A 12,705-nucleotide genomic window follows, 5' to 3' on the forward strand; every position below is an offset into this window, starting at 1 on the left:
AGACTATTAGTCATGGAAATGTTAATCCAATCTGCCCAAACAAACATGGCCTTACATCTCAAAACCACCTAAGCTATGACTCAGCAAGTAACTAAGATAAAACCTAGACATCAGATAATGCCCTCTAAAACAGATACGAAAAAATAATTAAACAAGCAAACAGAAAAGCCAAAACAAATCACAGGTATTCAATGTTTTAACTCTCAGAGATTATATATGTAATGTGCAGCTAATATAGTAAATTTTATCAATTTCGTGTGCTCATCCTCGACTGGAACACCAGAATTGAAAGACAAATGTGAATACAGTATTCTCAACCTAGAGTCTCTAGCTTTAACACACTTTCATGATTATTCAAACAACAAACCTTAACGGTAGTATATGGAAATCTGCGGGATGTCGATATCATTATCTTCATCATCCTCACAAGCCACCACCACATCCAAGTGCCGACGGTACGGCGGCAGTTCCACCTTAGCCACCTCCCTAGCCAAATCCACCATCTTCTTGTCCATCCTTTCTCTGTGACGAGGGAACATGCTATTGTAGAGCAGGCAACTTCCACATGAAATACTATATGCATTCAGCCCCTTGTCTTCGAGCCATTGGAGAAGTTGCCTCAAAGTTGGATTGTCTTTAACAATCCAACGGTCCCAAATAGTCCAGCTCATGTCTCGGTGCTTTATGACTTTAGGCGGGACTGGCTCAGCCATGGAGAACAGAGGGAGTGCTAGGTTGGCAAATGTGTTGCGATAGTCCTCTACTTTGTGTCCTCCATCTAGAACCTTGTACAGCTCCAGACAAACGAGACCAGTGGCCATTGCCGTGGAGGTTGCAATTGCGGGTATAATCCTTCCAGCTATGAATTTGGCTTTCAGTTTATCAACTTCAGGAATACTGTAATTCCTCGCCCTCATATTCGCAAGCCCGGCTATGAAATCCATATGGTAGTTCGTGTCATCATCCTGCACATACCCGCGACAAGATTAGGAACCTAAAATTCTGAGAAGAGATCTGAATCGTCACCAATCCTGTGTTTTTCAAAATGGAAATGCAAAGCATCCATCCTTACCACTCCCATACTTTGGATTAGTGTTACCAAAAAACAATACCCTAGTGAATTACATTTTGGGATGCACATACTAAACCATGATACACTTTCGCTTCAAAACAGTAAATTTAGCAATCCAAAGCAATCTCAAAAAAAAAATTCAATATATTTTCTTAAAATCGTGTTTGGATATTGGATCTGTGAAGAAAAAAGAGTAAGAGACGGAAAATGTGAATGAACATAACCTAAAGTTATCCCCAGGAAGGAAAAAAATCAAATATAATGTACAAAAATCAGAAGTGAGAACAAAACTTCAAGAATCGGTTATAATGCTCCTAAAAATATACTGCTACATGATTAATTTGGGAAAAAAATTACATATTATCGGATGCTTAATGGTTAAAAAGAAATTTACTTCAAAAGTAACTTAAATTCTTATAGTGTAATCTATATATATCCCTTTTTAGAACATATGCATACCATCTTCCCTTTCTCATTCCCCGTACTAGAACAATCCACATTCTAGGTAACATAGCTTTGGACCAAATAGCTTTAACGATTAGGAACAGTAAATATGCATATGTTTAAAATTTAAAGAGAGAGGAAATGAGAAAAACCTTCTCAAATTGAATTGGTTTCATCCTGAACTCAGGTGGCAGATTCTTCCGGCACTGTTCTAGCTTCATGATTAGTTCATTGATGACTGCTGCATCATCTATAGATGCAGTGGAAAGGCTGGTAGCCTTCTCATCGGTCACAATTTTCACATCTTTCTTCGGTTGAAATTCAGGGACCATCACTTTATCAAGAGCTTCAGCCAACTTCCTAGGGTTCTTGGCCCAATCCGGAATTGGGATGCCAAATGTCTCCGCCCGTAGTATCGATCCTGCCAGAATAAATTGCAGGTGGCTGAGATCGGCAACGGAGAATTGCAGTGGCTGGGGGAAGCGCTTAGGGGCGGACCAAAATGGAGCCCCTGTACTGGTTGCGGCATCTTCAGGGAAAGTAAAAATCAACTGTTTCACACGGCTAGCAAAATAATCTTCAAACCTACAGACACAAGGGTAGAAGTGTCAGAAAAAGACCTATCATACTAATGGAAGGAGAAAACAAGATGATCAATAATCAAGTTACTTTAGACGGGCCCAGGTAATGCAATCTTGGAATGTTTCGCATCTTTCACTGTCAAGGCACTCCAGAACACGTTCGAGATTATCCCTGGCCTGAGCATCACCAGCATTCCCCATTGCAGATGCATACTCGCTCGGATTTGAAAGAAAAGCATTCACTTCTGCTGGTGTTTTCTCGAGCCAGCCTTCAAATTCTGATCGAGCCCATGTCAAGCAGTGATCAATGTTGTGTGGGAATGAGTGAACAGTGCACATGGGTGCTTGTTTCTCTGGGGGATCTCTTGAGGCACCATAGTTTTCGGTCAGGTGAGGAATGACCATCTGAGTGTTACACTTTGCACCTAGGGTTCCCGACTCAAGAAGGGGCTTTTGGAAATATAAACATCTCTGATCAACATAAAGCCTGGCATTGACGTTATCGAGGGCATTAATAACAACATTTAGATTCTCCCAGAAGGTATCATCAAAAACATTCTCAGTCTCGGGGCCCACACGGTTCTGCAAAGCTTCTATATAGAGACGAGGATTTATTAATGATACAGCAGAAGCAGCAACAGTAGATTTTGCCTGCCCAATGTTCCAATCACGAAAGAGAAACTGCCTGCTGAGATTACTCTTCTCAATGACATCATCGTCAGTAATTGTCATCTTTCCTTGGCTGTTGCAGGAAACTCCCATCAGAGCTAAATTCTTCAGAAACTCGCAGCCCAGTGCGCCAGATCCCACAACAAACACCTGAGCATCCTCAAGTTTCTTCTGGAGTTTCGACCCAAAAACTGAAATCTGTGCATCGTAACGGCTATTCAATGGTCTGAGATCGCTGGGTTCTAGAGGTTCCGTGGGAAGTGATTCAACTGAGTCGAAGTAAAAGAACTGTAGAAACATGGTGAAATAAATAGTTTTAGGTTACCATGATAAGACATCAAATTCAACGAGTACAGAAAATGTCAGACTCACTAACACCGATAAAATTTATGTCTCCAAGAGGGATTTAAAAATAAAAAAAAAATGTTAATTCTAAATAGAATGGGAAAATCCACATACACGCGCACGCACACATACAAGGGAAACAAAATTTACACTTGTTAATCCAACATTTTAGTAAAATTAGTCACCTGGAAAAGTGGATGGAACTTTCCAGAGCATGCCTTCATGACCTCCTGTCCAACGATACCACCAAACATGGCAGCCATGGGATTCAAAACTGCTCGGGCACCGAACGCCAAGTGCCGCAAAAGTTTCGGGTTAATATCTTCCACTTTCCCATCTCCAGAGCTTTCATTGATATCACTGACCATAGATATCAGCTTCTGAGCATCCTCTTCTGAGCCAGCAACAGGGAAGCGTCCCAGTTCAGAAACAAACTTATCCAGCGCTTGGAATGCCAAGTGCAGTAGAGGTGGGCGGTCAAACTTGGAGAAATCACTCAGAAGAAAATCACCAGGATCTTTGAGTGATTCTCTCAATGACTTAAAGTTCAACACCTTGGGCTGCTTCACCTGTGTTACAATACCACCTTTCTCATAAGTACCAAAAATTGTAGTGTCGTCCTCAAGAATGAACGAGTATGGCCTTGCACTTTTGATTTTTCTTGGCTTTCCGTCATTGAGTTCTGCCATTCCCTTGACTTCAGAAAACACAACAAGATCTCCATCCTGGAACTCAAGCCTTTCATCATCAACACATGACACAAATGCAGGGTTATCATTACTGATGGAAGCAATAATACCCGTGTGTGGTTCCTCGCCATCAACATCAACAACTGTAAACTCAGGTCCAAAATCACAAAACACACTTCCAAAAAGGCCTCTAACTTCAGCCTTGACGAATGCAATAGGAGGCTGGTGATTACGGCAGTAATCATTGAACTCAATGGCTTTCTCTTGGTTAATGTCAGTAAAAACCACAGCCTGCATCACCAGAAAATATAGAAGGTTGACCTTTTAGCAATAAAATCCGACAAATAAAGAAAGAAAAACAGAACATAAATTGCAAACATGCATACATACGCTAGAAGTGCATCTATATCATGACAGGGAGAACAAAGACGGCTACACCAGCAACCCTTTCATAGTATGATTATTTTTTTCCCTTTTAAATAAGAGAAAAATAAATAGCTTCTGAAATTTTGCAAAGCTGCACTTAAAGAACTTGTAGAAAAAAAAAACAATGCATTTTCCATCGGGGTTCACACATAGGAGTTTTAATAATAGCAACATTCCCATGATCATATAGATGCAGGCAGCAGCCATCCCTGGCTTGCATAGGAAATAACATTTGTTAAGGTACTTAAGAAAAAAAGTTATCAAATGGGCAGAATTAGTCAGTCCAATGAACTGGATAACAAGTTATCCAAAAAGAAAAAAAAGGTACTTAAGAAATCAAAGGTGCAAACAAAATATTCAAATCAAGGTTCAAACAGCAACAACAATGCAAAAACAACACTAGAGATTAAACTCTTCAACCAGCAAGAAAACCCTCAGTTACACAAAAATAAAATAAAATAGATTTGCCATCATGAACTCAAAGGCGATAACAAGGGGCTCAAAACACAATCAAAGTGATACATTAAGAACAGGAAAACTCCCACATAGAACGTCACCGCCATTAGAAGATTGAAAGTAACACTACTTCAGGCAACAATAATTGAGACAATCAATGCATACATCAAAGCAAATATATAACAAGCAACATAATACATTGAAGTTCACATCCAGAGGTATTAACTTACTCCCACAAGGAAGCATGGAAGTTCAGGCCCCACAATATCACATCTAATGGAATATTAATGAAGTGAATATTTTACTTTCCACATAGAGGCAGCCAATACATTCAACCATCACTTCAGGCAAAAACAACACATCCATTATCTATTCAAGCACAACAGTTTCCATGCTGCAAGGCAATTATATTACAAGCAACGGGTAATTTAAAGGTCCATATATCAAGGTAACATGGCAACTTCAAGATGTAATATGTAGCCACCAGACTTATTAAAAGAATGGGGGAAAGAGAAAAACAGAAGGAATATCTATCTAGACAAAATGGCAAGTTCCACATAGAGGCAGCCAATACATTCAACCATCACTTCAGGCAAAAACAATCCATCCATTATCTATTCAAGCACAACAATTTCCATGCTGCAAGGCCATTACATTACAATTGCAATGGGTAATTTAAAGGTCCATACATCAAGGTAACATGGCAACTTCAAAATGTAATATGTAGCCACCAGACTTATTAAAAGAATGGAACAGAAAAACATAAGGAATATCTACCTAGACAAAATGGCAAGTTCCTATATTACATATACCATCAAGACCGCAAAAAAGAATATTTTCCATATTACTTCAATAATGTCTGAGGCAATCATACTTTCTATCCATCTAGGCAATAACAAAGAATGGAAACGTGATAGTTTACGGTTCTCATATTAAGGTTTTTAGCCAAAAAAACCACTACAAATTGTCACATCACTCTCTCTACTTTTCTGCACATATTTTCATTAAAATTCAAAAAACCAACTAAAATAGCCAATTCCCAAATGGAGCCTAAGGTAACATGGAAAATTAACTAGGCAACAAAATATTGTAAAGGTCCCGTGTGATCCTGTTACCAAAGGGATGCAACCTGTAAAATTCGCACAAGAAACAATTATCAATCATGTTAGAAGGTTTAGGATTTAGTGTGTTGACAATTTCCATGGACAAAACATGTGCCAAGCATCTAGGCTAGGTGCAGAGGTCTATGTGTCCAACCGCTAAAGAGTCGAGATGTCCAACATTAATGGATTGTGTACCCTGGTTCAAAATCATGTACAATTGCATGAACATATTGCATTAGTTAACAAGACATTGGGACTCAAGTGAAAGTCAAATATTCAACACTTATTTTCAGTGAGGAACTATGAAAGGATTATAAAAAAAATATATATATATATATAAATAAAAAAGTGAGAGAATGTGCTCATATAAAACATCAAAATTCTTGTATTTGGATATCGCATTATTACTCTCTTTGCATATTTGTAATGTGGGGTTACAAAATAGGACCTAGAACATCTTAAATTGGGATAAATACCCTTATACTTGAGAAGTTACTTTTAGCCACTCCACAGATACTCGAATTTTGTTCTTGGATGAGAGAGTTGATTTGTTTTTCTTCTCTATTTTGGAATTTAATTGTTTCGATATTTTTATTGAATTCAAATGGTGGGTATTCCATTATTTATATGAAATAAGTCGTGTGCATTGAACAATGTTTGCTATAAAGCTAATTCTGTAGAGATCCAAAGAGGTCCACTCCATAAAGAGTTCGAGCAGACACATGCGCCAACTATGAACTCGCAAATACAAAGAGCTATATTCACTACCAGCTCAAATGGAGTGAACAAGCGAAAGTTGGTGCAATTTGTTTCTTGTTCAGATTTCAACTCTTAAACCTTTATTAACTCTCTTTTATTTATCTAGAATTAAAAAGACACAAGATTAGCAACCTCGGTGCATCATAGAGAGCTCTTTGAGAATTACACATTGTTTGGGATGTGCTATACAAGTGTACTTTTTGACTTTTGATTTAAAAAATTGAAAAAAAAAATATGTATGTTTGGGATAACCTTTTGACTTTTTACGAAAAGATGTGTAATAAAATATTGTAATAAAATCAAAATTACAATTTTACCCTTTTTGACTTTCGGATAGTTGAATTCAAAAGGCAAAATAATAATTTTTCCCTAGTGGCTTCCCTCACAAGCTACTCTTGAATAGTATAAACTTTGTAGCTTTTTTAGTAACTTTTTGGCTTTTTTAGTTTACCCCCAAACAAGGCCTTACTTTCTACACATTATTTTCAAGAATTTTCATTTTTTCATTTACACACAAGTTCTAGAACGAGTCTTTTACACAAAAACTCACATTTGCATTGCATTATCTCATTAAACCTTTGGCCATTGGTAACAAAGTCATTGGATATAGAAATCCGAGTTAGAAGTTTCGTGGAGCACTTTTGAATCAGAAGACACAAAGGATCAAAACCAAGAGAAGTGGAGAACAAGTGCAAGGAGAAATTGCATTAGACTTGACAAAGTTAGGTGAACAGTGTAAGGGGTAGTAATTCCTACCGCCTTGAGTCTTGTACTTCACATCTTTCATGAATTGTATGCTTTTGGACTTAAAAATTATTAGGCAACTTAAAATTCATTAATAGGATTAATGACTTGGGCCAAATCACTGAATCAGCAATTTCAAATTACCACTAACTACTCAGGCATTAACATTTTTTTTTTTTTTTTTCCTAAACAAAGTAGCCTCCACAAAGCAAGGAAAATATGTATCAAGGTAACATGATCATTTTAAAAGCAACATGGAATTTTAAAGCTCACAAGACCACATTTGTTATTTCGAAAATAGAGGCAGCCATTAATTATTAGTAACTACCACTTCAGGAAACATAATCAAAAAATCATCTTCACCAGTTTAAAAAGATTTTAGTTTACGTAAGGGTGACTATGTAGCCATTACATAGGAAAAATCGCATCCAAGTAGCACAGATAATTTAGGGGAATAGATCAAGGCAACATGGTTTTTAGATGTGGAAGCACCAATCAATTTGCAATAATCATTGACTTCAAAGTTCAAACAACAACAACCCCCACGAGTTGGCCTAGTGGTGGAGGCTTGGGACTTAGGAGTTTGCTCCTCTCTAGGTCTCAAGTTCAAAATCTCTTAGATGCTATCAACTCTTGTGTTGGGCCAGTCCATACGCAGCTCTGCTCTGGCTTTGGCTTTAAATGAGCCCCCCGCTAGTGGACGGTAGGATTGGTCCCCCAGGGATTAGTCGAGGTGCGCGCAAACTGGCCCGGACACCCTGAGTTATCAAAAAAGTTCAAACAACAACGATTGAGGCCAAAACGCAACTTCCATGCATTGAAGCAACCACATAACGACACCATGTTTGAGTTCCACATATTCTCATCATAAGGTACTATGGTAGTCTTCTAATGCAACAAGAAAATTCAAAATCCCATAGAATACATGTCGAGGGGAATATGAGTTGAGCCACTATCATGGGTAATATGAACCGAATTTAACATCAAGAACTCCACATGGAAGTCAACATGATTTACGAGAACAATTTTCCACCGCTGTACATAACATGAATTAAGAAAACATGACCCAAAGAAAGATACCTATTGAGGAAACATGACTGTATCAAAGTCACATGATTCACGAACCATTTCATTTAACTAAGCAAAATGATACGTGAAACCTAGGTAGTAGAAACACCCAACATGATACAGATGCGTAGACACGTTAATTTTCAAAAAATGGACACAACACACTTGGGACACATTAAAATTTTATGTTTTTACAAATTTATTATATGTCATATATATAATAAAATTTATTCAAAGATAATAAAAAATATGTAACATGACACTAATTATATTTAAAAGCTATATATTTCATAACAAATTCACGTAATAATCACATTATAAAAAATGCAAAACAATTATCAAACAATGCAATACATATGATATATTCATCTTATAAATATTTCAAAACATATTTAGAGTGAATAAATTGTGTTCTGAATAATGCATAATATTGTTATTATAATGGGACTCATCACCTATGATGTGTTCGGAGTATTTAAGAAATGCGCCATTGAAATGTCAATAAGTATCCAATATTATGAATTTGATTTTTTATTTTAGACGCGTTGCCATGCTTTTATGAGTGTCCAAAAAAGCGTCAGTGTCCGATACGAGTGTCAAACACAACACGCTTCCTCAGAACAAGTGTCCGTGCTTCTTAGCTTGAAACAAAGCATTGAACATCCATCTATTGAGGCAAAAACATATTTCGAATTTCAATATTCACAAAGCTCTTGTGACTTGCAAAGCAATATATAGCTTTTGATTTGGCAGGGCATTGGAATATCGTATTGCCTCCATAAGTCCATATATGGCCCAAACCTCAATAAAATAGAGTTTACTATGCTGCCTGGATAAATATCTACCCACTAACAAACTCCTGTAAATGATGATCAAAACAGCATATTGTCATGTGCCTTGGCAGGTTAATGGTTTGAGATCATACCAAACCATAATATCAAGGAAACTCTTTATTGAAGTGACGAAGGGAAGAATTCACATTATCTTTTCTTAAAATAGGATTGTATCAATGGGATGGGGTCGGTTAGACAATGCCATGTTGGTAAACAAGGATTAATTTGTTAGCAAGGTAAGGAATGTATGGTCAATTATTCATTATAACTCTAGGAGACCTAGTTTCCTTTAAGTAAAAGATTTTGGCCAATCAAAAAGAAAAATTATCAATATAGAAACTATTTTGAGACCCCATTCAACTTGGACAATGAAAAGATTCTTGCAAATTACAAATTAGGCACCACTTTGTAGAAAAGTATAAAGGCAATCCAATGCACGAGGCTCCCACCACTGCAGGATATGGAACCAGTTAGATCTACAGTATTACCCCAGTATGCGGAGAGACAGTTTTTGTGTTTTGAACTCATGACGGTCAAGTCATAATGGCACAACCTTTCTGGTCTACCATGGCCCACTATTACCACTATGTGGAAAATCCTCGGATACATAATATGTTAGGCCATGAGACTCAATATGTGAAACAGTATCTATCATAATTTTTCCACATGCTGATCAATAGTTGAGGCATCAGCTTTAAAGTTTCAACAGACAAGCACTGAGGCAGTATTTTGATTGCTCACAAAATAAAATAGCATAAAACAAGAAAATTATCCCTCTAGAAACATGGATCATTTTAATAGACCAAGGCAGTTAATTCCAGAAAACATGGTGGTTCAAGATCCTTCCCAGAACTTTAAAAAAAAAAAAAAAAAGAGCTTTCAGCAACTCGTGTAGCAACAAATATCACAAAATGCACACTATATCAGTTCAGTACTTACAGGTCACAAGCAGATCAGATGGCCTACAAAATAATAAACCTATTACGTAACTATAGAAACTATGGAAACAATTGTTGCATACTAAGGGGCAAGAAATGACAATCAGAAAGTTTTTGGCCCGGGGGGGGGGGGGGGGGGGGGGGGTTGGTGGAACAGAACATAAAACAATATAAAAAAAAAATCTGAGCAAGTTTAGATCAATCAGTGAGATAAATACACAGTAAATTACCTGGAAATCAGAAAGTTGTTCTTTCATCAATTTTGAGGTTAACGTAGAAATGGCCACAGCATTGTTGAGCTCCTGCAACTTTTGAACAGATGCAAGGGCCCTGTTCTTACCAACATCATTCTCTGAAAAAATAAAATTGCTGGACAAATCCCACAACTCCACTGTCCCCTCATCATGCAATGTGACAGACTTGACACCAGCAAGTACAAGGTTCTTCGCTGCATGTGAAACACAAAACATTACACGGCCATATGATAAAATCCTGTTTAAACACATGAAGTACTAAAAATTCATTTCTAGATTACGGATCTGTCCCACTAGTCAGAACTCGTCAAGAATAATCGTTAACAACTAGACAGTGTACAGTCAAAGAAGAAATGAAGCTACAAACATTATCAGTGCTATTGGGAAATGGCAGGGTAAAAAATCTTCTCTCAAAAAGAGACAGTTAAAATGTTATATATCCAGTATCTGCTCTTAGAAGAAAGTGAAGAATACTTTAGTTAATTGGTAAAGATGTTCGGAGTGGAACATCTCAAATGATATCATGAAGCATCGATCGAGATTTTAGAATGCTTTAGAAATTCAGATGCTTCAGGTGACTAGCATGTGGATTAATTGCTATTATTAAGTTCAGTGAATTGGAGCAGATTGTGCATCTAGTAGTTTTTAGCTGTTTCGCAGCTGAGAGTCAGTTGTTTGTCTTGGTAGTGTGCCCTACTTTATGCTATACATGATAAATTTTCCTTCTAGTGAATTATTATACAATACAAAACTAGGATCTCCCTAACCATAGCCAACAAGATGCAACAAAAACAAGCAAGCAATCAAGCAATATTTTGTAGCGGAGAATAAATAGCAAAATAAACTATAAATGAAGAACAAAACAAATCTGATGCATAAGTTAAGAATTTGCAACTCCGTAATCAGATGTCAAAAACTACTCTAGGTTCAAAATCACACAATCCATCCTATTGTGTTAATCACTAAAATTACACAAAATTAACAACCAGCAAGGTTCAAAAGTCGTACCAATTTCGACACCGAGGCCTTGCATCCCGGAGACAAGGACGTTAGAGGCGAAGAGCCGCCTCATAGTCTCGCGTCCGTACACAGCTAGCTGTCTGCTGTGCAGATCTTCATCGATATCCATCGGATTCCCATTACCAAAAGCCATATCCGGCAATACTCTAATACTAGCGCTGCTTAGGTTACTGCTGCTGCTCCCGATAACGCTGCTATCGCTCTTGTTACAGTCCTTGGGCGTCGTATTAGCTTCGGTGGCTGTTGATTTTCCGGTGGAGGATTCCGATGAAGAGATGAAACAACCGACACAATGCTTCTTGAGCAAGTTTTCTCCGTCACTAGAGTCGCCTTCTTGAACAGGTCTCTTTCTAGGAAGCATAAAGTGCAACAAACTGCTAAAAGCCCCACAAAACCCCATCGATACGATCAAAAACAGAAATGAATTGAACAAATTAAGATCAAAACAGTGGTTATACACCAATCCAAAAGCGATCGGTGCTGTGACTACAAACCCTAACCCTAACCTCCTAAATAGTGTCATATTGAAATCGATTCGAGAGGAGAGTTGGGAAGAAAGGAAGATTAATCAAGAGAGAGAAAGGATGATTAGAAGAGAGGGATTAAAGAACGTACCGATTGGAGCTCTGGCGCGGAAAGGAATGGAATCTGAGAGAGAGAGATTGGGAGATGGAGACAACAGTGTTTAGCTTTTGGTTTTGGCATTGATCGAACGGTGTTTTTACGTTTTTGAGAGAATTTTTTTCAAGCGTGTTTTGCGGTCATTTGTAGAGAGAGAGAGAGAGTTCAGAGAGACAGGTGAAGGGGGGTATCCGTATCCTTGTGGATTTGTGATTTCTAGGGTTTTGTGGGCCTGTGGAGAGAACAATCACGAGAAGCTAATGACAGGATGTGGCAAGGAACGACGTCATGGGACGTGTAAATGTCGTGAAACGACGTCGGGTTTGGACAAATAAGGGGGGTGTTTGGTGAGGATTATAGGAATAATTATATCTTATTTTAATTTAAAAATTTATGACAGCTTATAGTTTTTTAAGTAGAAATAACTTAAATAAATTAAAAATTTTGAATTATTTAAAAGTTAGAGAATGAGTGCTTTTAATTTCTATTTTCTGATTATCAACTTTTAACTTAAAATAAACTGGACTAAACAGTATCAACGTGGATTTATTTGAAATATATAGTGTTAAAATTAGAGTTTAGATCCTCTTCTTAATCTCTTTCTTTATCTCCCTATTTATAATCGTGAAAATATATCTTAAAATGATTTAATGATCCGAATCTGAATATTTAAAGATGGATTT

The 12,705-nt window shown here is 37.4% G+C and overlaps 1 protein-coding gene across 2 annotated transcripts; it reads right to left on the minus strand.

Annotated features, from left to right (window-relative positions):
* Window positions 1–185: 185 nt before the first annotated feature.
* Window positions 186–12,292, minus strand: UBA1 (ubiquitin-activating enzyme 1). 2 transcript variants are annotated; one of them, XM_082919988.1, is made up of 7 exons: window positions 12,017–12,292; window positions 11,390–11,775; window positions 10,358–10,575; window positions 3,297–4,091; window positions 2,186–3,054; window positions 1,669–2,101; window positions 186–965 (listed from the first exon to the last, which is right to left on the minus strand). In XM_082919988.1, exons 2-7 carry the CDS (start codon window positions 11,760–11,762, stop codon window positions 369–371), a joined length of 3,285 nt encoding a protein of 1,094 aa, XP_082776114.1. In that variant the 5' UTR covers window positions 11,763–11,775; window positions 12,017–12,292; the 3' UTR covers window positions 186–368. The 2 variants fall into 2 exon arrangements, with proteins under 2 accessions (XP_082776114.1, XP_028073934.2); XM_028218133.2 differs by having other exon boundaries at window positions 11,390–11,778; window positions 12,017–12,252.
* Window positions 12,293–12,705: the final 413 nt, after the last annotated feature.

Source organism: Camellia sinensis, chromosome 3 (genome assembly GCF_055761805.1).
Source record: "Camellia sinensis isolate YWXY chromosome 3, ASM5576180v1, whole genome shotgun sequence".
Taxonomy (NCBI): domain Eukaryota; kingdom Viridiplantae; phylum Streptophyta; class Magnoliopsida; order Ericales; family Theaceae; genus Camellia; species Camellia sinensis.

Coding starts and splice junctions, on each gene's coding strand:
- UBA1 (XM_082919988.1), bottom strand. CDS start 11,762: ATGCTTCCTAGAAAGAGACCTGTTCAAGAAGGCGACTCTAGTGACGGA. Junction 10,576..11,389: donor AGGCCTCGGTGTCGAAATTG/GTACGACTTTTG, acceptor TTTCACATGCAG/CGAAGAACCTTGTACTTGCT. Junction 3,055..3,296: donor AGTTCCATCCACTTTTCCAG/GTGACTAATTTT, acceptor ATGTTTCTACAG/TTCTTTTACTTCGACTCAGT.